This window comes from Loxodonta africana, chromosome 4 (genome assembly GCF_030014295.1).
Source record: "Loxodonta africana isolate mLoxAfr1 chromosome 4, mLoxAfr1.hap2, whole genome shotgun sequence".
Lineage (NCBI taxonomy): Eukaryota > Metazoa > Chordata > Mammalia > Proboscidea > Elephantidae > Loxodonta > Loxodonta africana.
In genome coordinates this window covers 36,109,931-36,129,505 of record NC_087345.1, presented here as the reverse complement: position 1 = coordinate 36,129,505, position 19,575 = coordinate 36,109,931, and the positions used below count along the sequence as shown (strand labels likewise).

The window sequence follows — 19,575 nt, the reverse complement described above, 5'->3', positions numbered from 1 at the left end:
TTTGAAATGGAAAAACATTTACTATATGATCCCCTTCATTTGGTTATCTATATCAACTTATGGGTTGATAATTTTCTTGCTGTCAGAAAGTTGTATGGAATAGTTGTATTTATGGCTTCTGCAAAAGTTTCTGTCAACTTTGGGTAATTATCCCTTGTTGAATTCAGAGAACTAATAGAAGCTTCTAGAATTTTCCCCTTAGCCTTAGAAGATGTTGCTAACTCTTTTGAAAGTTTAAGTTCAGAGATCTTACTAAAACAACAACACAATAAACCCCAAGAACTATTGCTTTTAAATGCATACTCATGAAGGTTTTATAAGGCTCTTGAGGACTCTGGTAATTTGGTATGGTTGATCCCAGCAATTTGAGTTCACAACTATTTATTAAGGGCCTATTCTGTGTCATGTTTTGGAGGCCTCTAGGCTTGTATGTGTCCCTTTGCTCAGGATTCTACCATCAAGTGGTCCTATAAGGCTTGGATTATGAAAGACAGTTGAGGAAACAGAAGGCCTGCATACCCTGCTTTCAATGTTTTCACTTAAAATATAATGGCAGAAATTTATTAGCACTCTACCTCACATAAACTTTTAAGTTTACAGTCCAGTAGGTTGACATGTCTCTAGAATATCTATACTGTTTTCTATTTGAATCATACCTGAACTCAATTAATTTAGACATACCAAATTATTCCATACTTTATTTGATTTTTTTTTTTTTATTATTTGAAGCAATATTAGTCCAAAGATCCTTCAGTGTCTGGAAACTAGTAGGTATTTATTGAGTGAATGCTGCATGTTCTTCAACTCTGGGAGCCCTAGCTTTACTTCTGGAAGTAATAGCATTGTTTTCTATCTTTGTTATTCTCTGGACTCTATCCTAGTCATTTTAGTTACCCCAGCAACACAGCCAATACAAACTGTCTTGCTGGCTAACTGGTTCATGGTCCCGGCTGGTTTTATCCTACATCAGGGCTGAGAGAAATAAGAAACAATGTGGAAGTCTACCTTTTAGGTAATGCAGTAAGGATACTGTGAGGTCCTTTAAATTTTATTTATTTATTATTATTGTTAGCTCAGTAGTATCAGGGCAAAATATAACATTAAAGAATTGGCATGCTCTCCTATTTTCCTTCTCCTTGCCTAATCCCCAACCATAAACTCTGGATGCGTCACAACAACGTCCTTGCTGGCAGCGTCTGTATCTTTTTTGAAAGAAGGTTAAGTGAAGACAGACAATGACATTAATCTTTCATCATCTCCCTATTCCTATGTCACTATCATTCAATAAAACACCCATTGAGCACCTACTTCTGGTTCAGGTAATTCACTAGGCCCTGAAGTTAAAAAGATCACTGTCACTGTCCTCAGGGATTTCATGGTCTTCTAGGGGACTTGGATAAGGAAAAATTCAGCAGAAAGCACAGGAAGATGTGTGAACCTAGAGGAAAGAGAGTTTAGCTCTGCCTTTTTTTTTAGGAGTAAGAGGGGTTAGGCTACTCTTCAGGAGAGGAGAATTATTATTCATTGCATTGGCTGGGCAGCAAAAGATGCCAGGCATTCATTAAATTGAGGTTCTTATTTTTTTTTTTTTTTCATTTTAAAATCTACTCAACAATGGTCCCCATTTACTGTCAAAACTGGCTTTTGTGTGATAATGCCACTAGCATGATTATGCCAACTTCTCACTACTGCTCACCTTACACTTAATATCTGGAGGTCAGGGTACTAAAAACTGGCATGGGTGTTTTCACTGAATGAGGAATCTGGTTATCGTGTTTGATTATTTATAATTCTAAAGCTGAAGATTAAAAAACAAGTTAATAGGCACTTCATAGGTTGTAAATGGAGTCAGGAGAGTAATCAGCACAGGAAGAAACAAGAAGCATTATGTTAGGCATATACCAACTCTGAGGGAACTAAGCTGAAGGGAATTTATGATTTGTTTTTCTTAGGTGAGGCCTTGCTTTACATACCATGTGGAATGCTCCTGGTGCCTTGACAGGTCTGAAGCCATCCACAGGTACGCACTGATCAGCGTGGCCATTACAGAAGCAGCTTCCCTTGACAATGAAATCATATATTGCATAGTGTGTAAAATGCTGAGGCTTTGTATTCAGGTCATTTCTCTGACAGGGACAAGACTGTCGTTTTAGTAGCTGCACACGGAGGTTGGTGATCTTCAACTGCTCCTGAACTTTGGCACTGTAAGGGTTCTCTGCATCATATGGTGGTGATAAAGCTCTGAAAATAACCTGTAAAAAAAAAAAAAACACCATGTGTATATAGGTCTGTATGCAAACCCTCAGTTGTTTGTCCAATATAGTCCTGGTTTGCCTTATACCTTTTGTATACTGGAAGTGATAAGGGGTTTTTAGACCTCGATCACACCTGGGGAAGAACTGCCCTGTTATATCAAGGAGCAGGTGTGCTACTGTTTGGATACAGAAGAATTATAAACACAGCAACCAGCAGAGACCTGAATGTTGAGATGAAGCTAGTATGCAAAGATCTTGGGGGAAGAGCATTCTGGGACAGAAGGCACAGTAAGTATAAAGGTCTTGAAGCAGAATCAAGCTTGGCTTGTTCAAGGAAAAACAGGGCCAGTGTGACTAGAGTCCAGTGTACAAGGGGAGAGAGGCTGGAGAGGAGGGCAGAGAGCCAGTACACTACAGATCAAATAGAGAGTCTTTTGAAGGTCATGGTAGAGTCATTCTACTATAGTGGGCAGCCCCTGAAAGGTTTTAAACAGAGAAGTGGTATGATCTGATTTATACTTTTTAAAGAGATAACCTTTGCTTTTGTGAGGAGAATGGATTATAAAGGGTAAAGAATAGAAACAGAAGACCAGTTAGTTAGCAACTACAAAATCAACATCCAGGAATTTATGTTTCTAAATGAGTGTTGACCCTTTCAATATAGACACATTGAAAGACTAATCAGTTATTAATTTGGGCTACCATTGCTACAAATAGTTTTTTGTGCTTTCCTAGAACTGCCTGTCCAAGCTTGTGGCACATTTTGGAATATCTTTACTGGTAGTGAATACACATCCTTTGAGGGTGGATTATTTCTGAAAACAGTAAAAATAGTCACTTAAAACCAAACCTAGTGACCAAAGTGGTTGCTCAAGATCATTAACAGCACTTCTGGTCCAATGCAGGATGTAATAAGACTATTTTTATTGTGTAGGTTATATATAGACTCTTAAGGCAGTTTAAAACTAGCTCTGGGGAGGAAACCAGAGGGAGGAAGGTTCAGAAGGGATAGACTTTGGCTACTGGGAGGCCTTTGGGCCTATGTGTGTGTTTTTACATTATATGGGTTAGTAAGAAGGGCCTTGGGGTGGGTGGGATGGTATAAAACTCTTTAGCTAACCTGTTACTTGGGGGAACAGGGGTTGGTGGAAGGAGGGAGGAAATCACTGCCAGTGGAAACAAAGGAATATAAAAAAAAATCCAAAATATGTTATAATATGAAACAGCATTATAAGGGAGCCAATACTAAGTTATACCTTGGTATGCATGTTTTTAAGAAGACAAAAAATAGATTAAAAAAAAACTCAATTTCTATAGTAAGAACCATAAAGTTTCCCCGAGAAATTCTTAAGTATCTTTTGGCTTTTAAGGTGTATTAAAGCTCTATTAACAAAAACCCAGAAACATTTTTGATAACCAAGTAGTATGAAAATAATTATAAAAAAGCAGGCTTTGGAAAAAGTCTCATTTAGGGAGAATGTATCTTAAAGCAACTTTCCAGAAAAAATCTCCTTTTAAGCAATATTTTAGATATAAAAATTTCATTTTAGAAATTAATTTTACACTAAAAGTATGAAAAGGCAATGATCAACTTTGTAGGATCACATTTCCAGGTCCACGGTACAGAGCTGTCCTCAATGAAATATAACTTCGGGAAGAAAGGGTAATAATTCACTGGATACTTGGCCTCTTACAGTCTGTTCTTCATCCAGCAGCCAGAGTGATTTTCTGTAAACTCCCGTGATTAAACCCACTGCCTGCCCAAAGACCTGTCATTTCTTTTAAGATTAAACACAAGGTCCTTATAAGGGCCCTGCCTTATTTTTCTTCTTAGTATTTCTTACCACTGGGCACACTATATTTGTAGTTGTTTATTGGTTTGCTGTCTTCCCAGTTTAGAATATAAACTTTATGAGAGCAGGGACTTTGTTTTAGTCACTGGTGTGTCTCCAGCACCCAGGACAGTACCTGGCATACAGGAGGTGAAAGGTAAATTTTTGGTGAAGGAATTGATTAATTATAAAATTGTTCTTGGCATTTGTGTAATAGGTAAGACTTTAAAACATTTATTTATTTATTTTACAATGAAGTCCTTTCTGAATTTCAAACAACTAAACTTCCTTATATAGAGTCCTAAACAGATTCCTGGTCTAAAATCAGGAAAGGTGTGTCAGTGTTGTATGTTTTCACCACACTTATTCAATCTGTACACTGAGCAAATAATCCCAGAAGCTGTACTATATGAAGAAGGTGGCATCAGACTTGGAGGAAGACTCATTAACAACCTGCTATATGCGTCGATGGCACTAGTTTTTATATGCAGATGACACAACTTTGCTTGCTGAAAGCAAAGAGGACTTGAAGCACTTAACTGATGAAGATCAAAGACTATAGCCTTCAGTATGGATTACACTTCAACATAAAGAAAACAAAAATTAAATCAGCAGAATCCAACATAAATGTTATTTTGCCCCTATCTTAGTAGGAGGATAGAGCCTTGGTTGCACAGTGGTTAAGAGCTCAGTTGCTAACCAAAAGGTCAACAGTTTGAATCCACCAGCTGCTCCTTGGAAACGCTATGGGGGCAGTTCTGCCTTTTCAGCAACAGTTTTTTTTTTTTGGTAGTTGGAGGATGATAGTATTTCTAAACAATATGTTGCCTCATATGCTTTATTAGGCAAAAGAGCAAAACTTAGGACTGTGTTAGGAACATGTGTCTATTACTAAATAATAAATCACTGTTCAATCTATTAGAACTCTGTGGTTAAAAATCAATCCATCGATATATTTATTGAATGCCTACTAAATGGAGAATGCTATATCTGTAAGTATACAAAGATCGATGACAAATTTCTTGTCCTCAAGAGGCTTATGAGGAGCTCTCTGGTAATCCTATAAATAAAACAAACAAACAAAAAACCCAAACCTGTTGCTGTTGAGTCACTTCTGACTCATAGCGACCCTATAGGGCAGAGTAGAACTGCCCCATAGGGTTTCCAAGGAGTGCCTGGTGGATTTGAACAGCTGACCTTTTAGTTAACAGCCGAATTCTTAACCACTATGGCATCAGGGTTTCCAATCATATAAATATAAGCATTAAAATCAGCGCAACAAATATCCAATTCCAGCATCAAAAAAAGAAAGAAAACAAATTAAAAATCCTCACAACTGGACCCAATAAGCAACATCATGATAAATGGAGAAAATATTGAAGTTTTCAAAGCTTTCATTTTACTTGGATTCAGAATTAATGCCCATGGAAGCAACAGTCAAGAAATCACATGACATATTGCATTGTGCAAATCTGCTGCAAAAGACCTCTTTCAAGTGTTAAAAAGCAAAGATGTCATTTTGAGGACTCAGGGGCTCCCAACTCAATTGAAAATGGTATTTTCAATCACCTCATATGCATGAGAAAGCTGGGCAATGAATAAGGAAGACTGAAGAAGAATTGATGCCTTTGAATTATGGTGTTGGTGAAGAATATTGAATATACTGTGGAGTGCTAGAAGAAGGAACAAATCTATCTTGGAAGAAGTACAGCCAGGAAGCAAGGATGGTGAGACTTTGTCTCACTTACTTTGGACATGTTATCAGGAGGGAGCAGTTCCTGAAGAAGAATATCATGCTTAGGTAAAACAGAAAAGGGTCAGCAAAAAGAGGAAGTCCCTCAATGAGATGGTTTGACACAGTGGCTGCAACAATGGGCTCAAGCATAACGATTGTGAGGATGGCACAGGACTGGGCAGTGTTTTGTTGTGTTGTGCACAGGGTCGCTATGAGTCTGAATCAGCTCGACGGCACCTAACAACAACAAACAGATTCACATTCTGCATTTCACGTTATAGCACTAGACGGTGAAGTGCAAGAACTTGCATTATAACTATAGTAATAAATAACTGAAAAATTGACCAGTATGGGTATTTCTGGAATCCCTGGATGGTGCAAACAGTTAATGCACTTGGTTCCTAACTGAAAGGTTGGAAGTTTGAGTCTACTCAGAGGCTCCTTGGAAGTCACTGAAAATCCCATGGAGCACATTCTGCTCTGACACGCATGGGGTTGCCATGAGTCAGAATCGACTTGAAGGCAACCGATTTTGTTTAAATTTCTAAACTTGTAAAATTTAGAAAAAGTTGTATCTTAAACTGAAACAATAATCTGCCCCATTTATCCACATGTAAAATGATGGAAAAAAAAAAAACATTATGAGATAAAATTTTCCCACAAATATTATGTCACATGTGTGAGTCAATATAGAAGTAATGTCTTTTTCTTTAATAGCCTAAATTAGAACATGATTTTATATTTTGAATAAGTTTTAAAAATTGAACCCATTTTGTATTTTATTTGGGACTTATTTTCAATGACATCCCCAAGTACTGGCATTTCTGTTAGATATTCATGAGGAACTCTTGCTGTAAATAAAATAAATAATATGGCTACTTCCTATTTTATCAACCGTAGTAAAGCAAGGACACAAGAAAGGATAACTACTACTAACCAAATAAGTATTCCACTGTGAAGCCTATGGTGTATTTCTCTATGTTGTCTGCCCACCCTTCCTTTTCCTGAACATTGGTAGCAACTGTTTGCTTTCTCTGTTCCTGTCTTGACATTTACCCTAACTCCCTCTCCCTCCCCATCCCACCCTCCCTGGCCCTGAGAAATGTTCAGCGTATGCAAGGCCAGAGGAAGATCTGTCAAGGTTTGTAGGAACTTAGAAGCTCTTTTGCTTCCTGAATCCAGACTGTGGAAGCTGAATGGTGACTCTGTGCTTGTTGTGCATGACACCACAGTTGGCACGCTGATATCAGCAGGGAAGGGACAGCATGACCCCTGAGGCTACATGCTGGAAAGGAGACAGCAGAGTGCTACAGACACAAAAGTGAACCGGAGCTTAAACCATGAAATCTTTTCTCCAGAAAGGAGACGCCTTAATCTGATACCCTGGGAAATGGATCTGCCCTGCATCCGGAAACAGAGTACGCCAATCCAGATGCTTCAAGCTTCTGGCAGGTCGCCCTTTGGGTCCCACCCAGTTTTTCCTCATACTTCCCAGAAGCAGCCTACATGGCACTAACATGAAGTAAGAAAATGTGCTGAAGCCCTCCATGTAATTTCAGCCATTTCCATTGTTGTTCTGGTAAGAAACAGCATGTAGTGATGGGCCCATCACTGTCCCTCTGTCTGTGATTGCTTCTAAATATACACTTCCAACAATATGTATTTAAAAAGCCAGAGGGTGACTAAGATCAAGCTTATTTTGATATTTCCAGCTTGTTAGTGCTACTGACCAGGACTTCATGATCTTATTTTTTTAGTTAAAAAATGTTATTATTTTTTAGTGATAAATAATATGCTTATTACATAAAAATCTGTCACTCAAAATATAAAAGGTCTACAATGTGATCCACCCAAAGACAACCAGGGATACCAACTGGACAATATCTTTCCATCTAAACTTCTGTACGTATACAGAATGTAAACAGCTTTGTTTTGATTTAACAATACCTTGTGAATATCTTCCCAAATCTGTAAATACACTTCTATGTCAGTGGTTCTCGAAGTGTGGCCCCCAGGCCAACAGCATGAGTATCAAACTGGGAACTTGTTAGAAATGCAAATTCTTGGACCCTATCCTAGACCTAGTGAATCAGAAATTCTGGAGATGGGGCCCAGTAATTTGTGTTTCAGCAATAATTTCAGGCTATTTTGATGCATAATAAAGTTTGAGAAACAGTGCTACATAACATTAAAAGCCTGCTTGGAATTTCTTTGTATAGATATGACATGGGAAACCCTGGTAGCATAGTGGTTAAGTGCTACAGCTGCTAACCAAAGAGTCGGCAGTTCAAATCCACCAGGTGCTCCTCAGAAACTCTGTGGGGCATTTCTACTCTGTCCTATAGGGTCGCTATGAGTTGGAATCGACTCGACGGCACTGGATTTTGGGTGAGATATGACATAATTTATTTAGCCAGGCCTCTATTGTTAGGAATCTAGGTTGTTTCCAACTTTTCAGTATAACCAACTGCAATGAAAATCTTGTAGCTAAAACTTTGTGGGCATTTCTAATAATTCCAAATGTGGAGTCAATGGGTGAAAGGAAATACAAAATTAAAAAAACAAAAAAAAAATCTGACCCTCTAAATGAATCATGGACCCTTTTCTACCTCACCTTTAGAATCTTCCCATTTCTCTGCTCTTGCCTGACTTCCTCCCTAAGCCCGCGCTCCCTGAAAGGTAGCCTGAGGATCTGGGTTCTTGGCTCAGGTCCTGCCGTTTCTTGTGCCCCATTGTAACAAAGAGACCCTTAAAAAGTTCAATACAGGTTAGAATCGCCTATCTCTTCTTTCTTTTCTAGAATACTCACAAAAATCTCTCAGAAATACTGAAAATTAGTAAAAACATCATTCCACACATCTTATTTATGCTGTGATCGAGATGCAAATTTAAATAGTTTCAACACGATGTGAACAGAATAAGGAATAGAATAAATATTAGGTACATAATAGTTAAGGAATTCAGTTTTAGAACCAAATTCATACCTATATATTGCTTCATGCCTGGAATTTTATTGCCTATGTTGAATCATAATAATTCAGGAAACTTAGTTATCACATTTAAAAAGTTTCTTTTTAACTGCTAGCTTGTGGAGTATTTCAGGTCCAAGTTGATTACCCATCTATTGACTTTAGCACTTTTACACTATTATATTGTTATTGCCTATTTAGTTGTTTAATGTATAAGGCTCAGTATTCAGAGTGCTGAAATTTTGTCTATCTGGTTAATGGCTGTGTCCCCCAGCACCTCCCACAGACTCTGGTACATTGTAGCATTTCGTAATTACTGTTGAATTAATAAATGAACTATTTCTTCAAATACCATTTTATAAAGGAGAAGCTAAGCAGAGTACAGGATGTAGAAAAAGAAAGCAAGATGCTGTCACAAATTCTGCACTCTCAGTGAGAGGTGTTAAACACACACACATTATGTATAAATCCCTACATAAGAATTTGTAATACACTTCTAAATGGCTTTATGGATTCTTTCTCTTCAGCAGCACACAAGAGCTTTCATATCCCTAGTGTCTTAGTCATCTAGTGTTGCTATAACAGAAATACCACAAGTGGATGGCTTTAACAAAGAGAACCTTATTCTCTCATAGTCCAGTAGGCTAGAAGTCCGAATTCAGAGCTCCGGCACCAGGGGAAGTCTTTCTCTCTCTGTTGGCTCTGGAGGAAGGCCCTTGTGATGCATCAGTCTTCCCTTGGTCTGGGAGCATTTCAGCCCAGGAACCTCAGGTCCAAAGGATGTGCTCTGCTCCTGGCACTGCTTTCTTGGTAGTTTTTGAGGCCCACCTATCTATCTCTCTGCTTGCTTCTCTCTTTTATACCTCAAAAGAGATTGGTTTAAGACACTATCTAATCTTGTAGACCTCATCACTATAACTGCCAGTAATCCTTGTTATTATATTGATAGGATTTACAACACATAGCAAAAATCTCATCAAATGACAAAATGGTGGACAATCACACAATACTGGGAATCATGGCCTAACTAAGTTGACACGTATTTTTGGGGGACACAATTCAATCCATGACACCTAGGAAAAGGACCAGGGAGGCATGAGCAAGTACTCCAACAAATAGAAATATTAGATCTTTTCTATGGACTTTGGTCTAGGGTTTCTTATTTATCAAAAATGGAAACTTCAGAATCATAACCGCAGTTGTTCTTTAATGGTTTTTAAACAAAGAGGCAGCTTTTGGCTTCAATGATTTTCTCCTATTTATTGATTTCTGCTTCTATCTTTATTATTTCTGTTTACTTTGGGTTTAATTTGCTTTTCTTTACTAGTTTCTTCAAGTATATCATTGACTTGAGATCTTTCTTTTTCCCCAGGTATTTCTTTAGGTGCATCCCACAAATTTTGATATGTTTTCATTTAGTTCAAAATGCTTTCTAATTTCTCTCTTGGTTTCTTCTTTTACCCATGGGTTATTGAAGTGTGTCTTATTTAATTTCCAAATATTTGGAGATTTCTCAGATATCTTATTGATTTCTAATTTAATTCCATTGTGGTCAGAGACCATAGTTTGTATGATTTGAATTCTTTTATATTTATTGAGACTTGTTTTATTGCCCAGTATATGATCTGCCATGGTAAATGTTCCTTGTGCACTTGAAAAGATTGTGTATTCTCCTGTCGTTGGATGTTCCATAAATATTAATGAAGACAAGTTGGTTGACGGTGTTATTCAAGTCTTCTGTATCCTTACTGATTCTCTTCTACTTGTTCCATCAATTGTATATACAGAGGGAGGCACTGAAATCTTTGACTATAATTACCCATTTATCTTCTTGTAAGTCTATCAGTTTTTTCTTCCTGTATTTTTAAAACTCACTATTATGTGCATAGCCATTTAGGATTGTTATATATTCCTGATGAATTGACTTCTTTATCAGTAGGAAATGTCCCTCTTTATCTCTGGTAATATTCTTTGATCTGAAATCTACTCTGTCTGATAGTAACATAGCCACTCAAGTTTCTTTTGATTATTGTCAGCATGGTATATCTTTTACTTTTAACCTAGTTGTGTCTTTATATTTAAAGTGGATTTTTTTGTAAGCAGTATAGTTGGGTCTTGTTATTTATTTATTTATATTTTATCCGATCTGATAGTCTATGCCTTTAACTGGAGGGTCTAGACCTTTCTACATTTAATGTGATTGTTGGTATATAAAAAAAAAAGAATTTGTGTTTAAATCTACCATACTGCTATCTGTAAATAATTGGATTTCTTTGAGGACTGCTTTTTTTAAAAAAATTTTTATTGTGCTTTAAGTGAAAGTATACAAATCAAGTCAGTCTCTCATACAAAAATTTATACACACTTTTCTATATATATATATTTTTTTCTATATACTCCTAATTGCTCTCTCCCTAATGAGACAGCGTACTCCTTCCCTCCATTCTCTCTTTTCATGTCCATTTGGCCAGCTTCTGACCCCCTCCACCCTCCCATCTCCCCTTTCAGACAGGAGATACCAACATAGTCTCGTGTGTCTACTTGATCCAAGAAACTCATTCTTCACCAGTATCGTTTTCTATCCCATTGTCCAGTCCAATCCCTGTCTGAAGAGTTGGCTTTGGGAATGATTCCTGTCTTGGGCAAACAGAAGGCCTGGGGACCATGACCACCGGGGTCCTTCTAGTCTCAGTCAGACCATTAAGTCTGGTCTTTTTATGAGAATTTGGGGTCTGCATCCCACTGCTCTCCTGCTCCCACCGGGGTTCTCTGTTGTGTTTCCTGTCAGAGCAGTCATCAGTTGTAGCCAGGCACCATCTAGTTCTTCTGGTCTCAGGCTGATGTATTCTCTGGTTTATGTGGCCCTTTCTGTCTCTTGGGCTCATAATTACCTTGTGTCTTTGGTGTTCTTCATTCTCCTTTGATCCAGGTGGCTTGAGACCAATTGATGCATCTTAGATGGCTGCTGGCTAGTGTTTAAGACCCCAGACACCACTCTCCAAAGTGGGATGCAGAATGTTATCTTAATAGATTTTATTATACCAATTGACTTAGATGTCCCCTGAAATCATGGTCCCCAAACCCCCACCCCTGCTACACTAGCCTTCAAAGTGTTCAGTTTATTCAGGAAACTTCTTTGCTTTTGGTTTAGTCCAGTTGTGCCGACCTCCCCTGTATTGTCTTTCCCTTCACCTAAAATAGTTCTTATCTACTATCTAATTAATGAAGCCCCCTCTCCCTCCTTCCCTCCCTCCGCCCTCTCGTAATCATCAAAGAATATTTTCTTCTCTGTTTAAACTACTTCTCGAGTTCTTCTAATAGTGGTCTTACACAATATTTGTCCTTTTGCAACTGACTAATTTCACTCAGCATAATGCCTTCCATTGAGGATTGCTTTTAAGTTTTGTTAGGTAGAACCAGTATACCCTCTAGTACAGGGCTAATTCTGCATTGAGGCAATGAGTCAGAATTGACTCAAAGACAACTTTTTTTTTTTTTTTTTGGTTATTGAGGTAATACCATTATAATTACTCTAGCAGTTCTACTCTGTCTTATAGGGTCGCTATGAGTCGGAATTGACTTGACGGCAATGGAGTGGGTTAATGAGTTAGGCTGCTAATCAAAAAGTTAGCAGTTCGAATCCACCAGCCACTTTTTGGAAACCTATGGGGAAGTTCTACTCTGTCCTGTAGGGTCGCTATGAGTCGAAATTGACTTGACGGCAATGGGGGAATGAGATACAAGGTTGAAGTGGAGGTTTTCCACTCTGGCTGACTATTCCTGGCCTGTATGACCTCTGTGTTCCTTCTGTCATTCTGGTTGGTTTTCCTGGCCTTGGGTAGTTTTCTTACATGCATGCATTGATCAGTACTCAGCTGGAGATGTGAGGGCCATGTGTAGATCTCTGTATGTCTCTCTGGAAACCCTGATGGTGTAGTGGTTAAGTGCTACAGCTGCTAACCAAAGGGTTGGCAGTTCAAATCCACCAGGCATTCCTTGGAAACTCTATGGGGCAGTTCTATTCTGTCCTATAGGGTCGCTATGAGTTGGAATCGACTCGATGGCACTGGGTTTGGGTTTGGGTTTTATATGTCTCTCTCAGTGAAGCTCTCTCCTCTCTGGTACTTTAACCTGAAAACTCTTGGCCTCCCCAGACTCTCAGCTCCTTAATTCAGGAAATGTATTAGTCTCCTCCCTCCTAAACTGCAGCCTGGAAACTCTCCCTTGGCAGTAAGCTTGGGCAATCACAGGGTTCACCCGATTTGTACCACCTCTCTCAGGGATCACTGTCCACCGCTGCATGATATCCAATACCTGAAAACTATTGTTTCAGATATTTTTTCCATTTTTTTTTCCAGTGGATTTGAACTGCCAACGTTTTGGTTAGTAGCCAAATACTTAACTACTACGCCACCAGGGTTATTGGGCATATCAATCTAAAATATGAAAAATAATTTAAAATATAAGATCTAAACTTTGTGACTTTATTTAATGATTGTATGTTTTAGTAACTTGTATCTTTCCTTAGACACATAAACCCTTATTATAATTTTATTTGTAACTCATGATACCTATTATAATCTACTTTATATTGTGTTTTTCACTATTTACACTATGTTTGATGCATCTTTGTATCCCTGACATCTAATTTAGTGTCTTATAGATTCTCAGTGATACTTATTGAATGAATGGGTCAATATAGAATCATGTGAAGACAGGTTTAATTTTATGATATAAAAATAATAGTATGATTATAATAAAATTATATTTTTGTAATGTACATTTTCTTCCTAAGAGAAAATAGTAGGTACATAGTACTTTAAAAAAAAAAATTTTTTTTTAGTACTTAATATTAAACTTAATCATTATACAAAATATCTTATTTGTATGCTAATCTTGTACCACCTCCAACATGCTTAGCAAAATTTTATTTTATAGAAAAATTTGATTTTATTTATTGATATTTATCAACACTAAAATACTTTTTGAATGCCAAATTTGAATAATATATTTTCAGTAATAAATTTACTTTAACTGCAAGACTGATTACAAAACATTTAGGCAGGAACCACTGGAACTTTTGTCTAATATAATTCAATAAAAAAACAAATTACCTCCACAATAAAAGCTATTTTTATATGAGAAAAAAATCACACGTCTCCCTTGACCTATTTAAGCCTGATTAGGATAGCATTGAGAAACATTTCTGATTGTATTGTAAAACCAAAAACCGAAACCCGTTGTTGTCGATTCCAACTCATAGTGACCCTATAGGATGGAGTAGAACTACCCCATAGAGTTTCCAAGGAGTGGCTAGTGGATTCGAATTGCCAACTTTTTGGTTAGCAGCTGAGCTCTTAACCACTGCATCACCAGGACTTCAACTGTATTATAAAGCCATCATTTATTTTATTTGGTTGTTTACTAGCAAACGGCATTTGCTTAATTCAGTTGAACTTTGTTACTCTTCATTGACAACTGTTCTCATTATTGTTAGCTTGACAACACACTTAAGACCTAAACATAGAAACCGATCTATTTGCTTCCATTTGTACTCAGCAAAACCTGCAAAAGCCGGAAACCGTGTAAGGCAGAAACCTGTCAGAGAAGGAAAACTCAAATATTTTCCACCAAAATGAGTGATTAAAAATTCGTAAGACTGTACCGTGTCAAATGTGGAAAACTTGCGAGACCCAGCAAAACAAGGCAGTCCTGTTGAGTTCCAGCTCTCACAGGCTTCACTGTATTTATTAAGCTATTTCAAAATTTGAACCTCTCATAATTTTTAGATTGCTAAAATTTAGTGGGATTCACACACTCAAGTTTTTGTATTGTCACTTCACTTTAACAAGGAAGGTGAAACTTCAATTGACTTCTGTAGCCAGTCACTGGCACCATTTAAGTTGAAGCTCTTACGTATCTGAGTTGAAAAACTCAAAGAGCAAAGATCCAATGAGATAAGTATATATACTGTAATATGCTCTTGATATAGGCTTTCTGCTTTTGTGTGTAGTTAGCCTTTTTGGAAAGTATGTGAAAATTTAGGCTTTTAAAGGGTGGCAGTGAGTGGGAGTTTTGGTTTTAAGCAAACAGAAGACTGGACAAGGAGAAGGTAGCATAATTGACACGTGGGCGTCTGCAGTGGAGCAGCTGGTTGGTTTAATTTTAGAACATTTGTCCTCGAATGTGCCACTTTAAGTGAAGCACCTACTTGTCTGAGAGAAGTGTGTCTGTCTTTTGGATAACACCAAAATGCCCTTGTTTATACTCTGGAACATTAGGCACCTTGTTTCATCAGATAGCCCACATTTTAAAGTGGGAGAGTCTTATCTACTCAACTAGTCCTTCTGAGATAGGACACTATAGTCTAATAAAGCTCTCAATGGAGCAAGCTGAGGAATGCAGTGCACTCAAGTGACTTACTTGTATGATAACCTCGATTTGTAAGGACACAAAAGCCTCTTTGCATGTTTCAAGGGCATATTTACAGTTTTAAAGTGATGAAAAGGCAGCTCCTTAAATATCTTCAGGGGGAAGGGAAATGACAGAACTGCAAGGAGGAACAAGAAACAAGACAGAAACCAAAATAAAATTAAAGATCAGGGCTAAAAATAAATAAAAATTGTTCTCCAGTCAATGGGGGATCCTAGCTCTTCCTTTGCCCTTAGCACTTGGAGTCATAGGCTTTGAGTGTCAGAGAGTCCTTAGCAATCAATGATCTAGCCCAACTAGAGGAAACTGAGGCTTAGAGTGCTTAAAGTGACTTGCTAAAGGTCAACCAATAGTTTGGTGACAGAGTTAAGACTAGAATTCAGTCTCTTCTGACCTAATGACTTTTCCACTATAACCTACTTTATACTTGTTTCTGTATCTAGCTGTTTCTGAAATAAAGTTAGATTTAAAATATAAGATTAAAGAAAACATATATAATTTATCTCACTTCCACTTGTCATTCTAATAATGGATGTGATTAACTGTGCCACTTGTGTTCTATTAAAGGATGTGGCTAACTGTAACCCTTGCTAGAAGCAATGATACCTGCTTCTATTTGGCTCACAGGTATGTAGTGAAGATTTTCCAAAAGGTATCAGATATAGGGAGTCCCTGGGTGGTACAAATGGTTAACCCACCTGGCTGTTAAAAATGTTGGTGGCTGTAGTCTACCCAGAGGCACCTTGGAAGAAAAGCCTAGCTATCTACATCTGACAAATCAGCCACTGAAAGCCTTGTGGATCACAGTTCTGCTTTGACACACATGAGTTGGAGTCAACTCAATGGCAACTGCCTTAACAAATGTAGAAATGCTTGGAAAATCACTGATCTTTATAAGTGCAATTGATTGGTATCTAGCCTTTTACTGGGTAGTTGCTTTGTTTTTGCCAGTGTCCCTTCTTTGGGACTGAGTCCTATCTGTGAATGCAGCCAGTGTCTAGGATTCATTGACAGACCTCTCAGACATCTGTCTGAGGCTTCGTAGATTGTCTGTCTACCTGGATAACTTCCAAATATTGATCCCCTCTGTTTGCTGACCTACATCGGAAATTGCTGTATCCTTGGACGTCATATCTGGTCTGTCTGAATGAAAGCTGTCAGCTGAGCCATCACATCTAGCCCATCCTAGTTGCAGGTCTAGTGCTAGGCCCTGATCATAAACCACATCTACATAGTATATTCCTGAGTAAGTTAAGTTGCTTTCAGGACCTCTCTTAACTCCTTTGACTCCCTCACTCTTCCCCCCAAACCTATGTCTTGTTGATTTGACCACCTACCTCCTGACTATCCATTTCTCTCCATTTCCACTAGCCCTGCTCAAGTATAGGCCACCATCAAGTCTCACTTAGGTTATTACAGTCTTTCCCAACTGATCTCCCTGCTTTAACTTCCCACCCCTGTGACTTTGGTTACAAATTTACATTCTAGTCATACTGAATTCCTGCCTGTTCCTAGAAAGCTTCATATTCTCACTTTTTTCCCAGGCCTTTGCCTGTGCTATTCCACCTGCTTGGAAAGCTTTTCACACCTGCCATTGGCTCCCACTGCCCCACCTTCTTACTTGACCAACTCATACCCATATTTTAAGTATCATCTTAGATGTCACTTTCTTCAGAAAGCTTTCTTAACCATCCCTTTCCACTCCATGCCTAGATTAGCGGTTTCTCTTATGTGCTACTTTAAATGCCTGTTATTTCTTTCAGACTTAGCACTTATCTATTTTACTTGGTTGTATTGCATGCTAGACAGTAAGCTTCATGAGTGCAGGAGGACCTTGTCTGTCTTGCCCACTAGTGTATAGTTATAGTAAGAGTGAACACATATTTATTGAAAAACCGTACTCACACTTAGAAATTATTTGTATTCTACAAACTGCTTTCATTTTTATTTATCTCATTTCATCCTTACAGTAAACCTATGAAGTAGATATTTTTCATTCCCATTTTTTAGATAGGAAAACTAAAGATGTTAAGTGACTTGTCCAAGGTCACCTACTAGTAAGTGGCAGAGCTAATATTTGAACTCAGGTTGTTGGAGTCCAAGTTCAGTGCTATTACCATTATATCATAGCTGACTCATTTGGCTATAGAATAACTTAAAGTATTTGAGCAGTTGATTAGGAACGTGAAATGAACAGCATTTCCCTTCAGGAGAGTTAATATGGAAAAGAGAAGAGCCTAAACCATAGTAAAGGCACTGGATGGAAGAAGGGAAGCAACCACATGTGAGAGGCAAAGAAATAAATGTCAGAAAAAAAAAAAAAAAACTATAGAACTAAAGGTTAAGTTTTGGGGGACACACATGGTTAGAGGTCAGGAGGAAGGAGAATGCCAGAAATAATACAAAAAAGGGTCAATAAGCAACATTGGAAAATAATGAAAATTTAGTATCATATACCCAAAGGAACGGAGAACGCAAAGAAAGAAGATGTAATAAATGGTAAATGTAATTCAGAAGAAAGAAGACTGAGAAAAACTTTTTGGATTTGGCCAGATCACAGGTGACTTTTTGAAAACCTAGATGGAATAAGGGTCAGTGTGTAAAGTTTTCAGAAAACAGTACTGACAACGAAATGGAAGCAAGAGAGAAGAGATTGAAGAATTTTGGCAGTTTGTTTATTCATTCATCAGTTGACAGATATTTGGGTTGTTTCCAGATTTTGGCTATTATGAATAAAACTGCTATGAACATTCACATACAAGTGAGTGTGAGGACATAAGTTTTCATTTTTCTTGGGTATTAGGAGAGGAATTGCTAGGTAGTGTGGTAAGTGCATATTTAACTTTATAAGGAACTGCCAAACTGTTTTTTAAAAGTGGCTAGACTATTTTTCAGTCCTACTGGCAATGTATGAAGGGAGGTCTAGTTGCTCCACATCCTCACCAATTTGCTATTGTCAGTCTTTGTAATTTTACTGTTTATAGTGAATGTGAGCAGTATCTCATTGTGGTTTTAATTTGCATTGCCCTATTTATTTTTTATTATTTACTGGTTGACTGACTAATGATGTTAAGCATCTTTTCCTGTGTTTATTTGACATACATCTTTGGTGAACAGTGTGTTCAAATCTTTTTGCCCATGTTTTTCTTCTGGTGGTTTTTCCTCTTATTGCATTATAAAAGTTCTTTATAGGTTTTTATATGTAAATATATATTCGTATACATGATTTTCAAATATTTTTTGCAAAGTTCAATTTATCATTATTTTCCTTTTATTATTTGTGCTTTTTGTGTTTTATTTAAGAAATCTTTGCCCACCTCAAGGTCATAAGTATTTTCTCCTATTTTTTTTTTTTTCTAGAGATTTTATAGGTTTGGCACTTACATTTTGGTCAATGGTCCAATTTGAGTTAATGTTTGTATATAGTGTGAACAAAGTATTAAGGTTCATTTTTCTTTTTTTTTTTGGCCTATGGATGTTCAGGAAACCCTGGTGGTGTAGTGGTTAAGTGCTACAGCTGCTAACCAAAGGGTCAGCCGTTCAAATCCGCCAGGCACTCCTTGGAAACTCTATGGGGCAATTCTACTCTCCTACAGGGTCGCTATGAGTAGGAATTGACTCGATGATACTGGGTTTGGTTTTTTGGATGGATGTTCAATTGTTTCACCACCATTTGTTGAAAAGACTATCCGTTCTTCATTGAATCACTTTGACAACTTGGTTTTGCGTGGCTTTCCTTATGTTTCTTTTCTTTGAGGTTTATTGAGCTTCTTAGATTTGTGGATTTATAGTTTTCTTCAAGTTTGGGAAAAATTTGCCTATTATCCCATTAAATATTTTTTTTGATCCTCTGCTTCTCCTTTTAGACTCCAATTACATGAATGTTAGACCACTTAATATTGTCTCACAGGTCCCATATGCTCTTTTTATTCCATTCTCTTTTCTGTCTGTACTTCATTGTTTTATAGTGCTTATTGCAATGCCTTTGAATTCCCCAATATTTTCTTTGGTACTATCTAAACTGCTGTTAATCCTTTGCAGTATATTTTTCATTTCAGATTTGCACTTTCAATCTCTGGAAGTTCCATTTGTATCTTTTTAATATTTTCCATTTCTCTCCTCAACATATTCATGTTTTCTTGAACATATGGTATATATTTATAATAGCTTCTTTAATGTCTTTGTCTGCTAATTCTATCAGCTGTGTCATTTCTGGGTCTGTTTCTACTCCTGCTTCTTTTCATGCCTGTCAATTTTTGATTGAACATCAGACATTGTGAATTTTATGTTGCTGGTTGCTGGATTTTGATGTATTTCTCTAAGAAACGTTAGACATTGTTCTTGCATGCAGT

General features: G+C 37.5%; 1 protein-coding gene across 2 annotated transcripts in view; it reads right to left on the bottom strand.

Moving 5' to 3' along the window:
* The window catches only part of NTN4 (netrin 4), a 123,536-nt gene that overhangs the window by 68,476 nt on the left and 35,485 nt on the right, over nucleotides 1–19,575 (bottom strand). For both annotated transcript variants that reach the window (XM_003405268.3, XM_010599434.3), the window contains exon 3: nucleotides 1,974–2,252. In XM_003405268.3, the coding sequence (XP_003405316.1) occupies nucleotides 1,974–2,252 (279 nt within the window). The remainder of the gene's footprint in view (nucleotides 1–1,973; nucleotides 2,253–19,575) is intronic.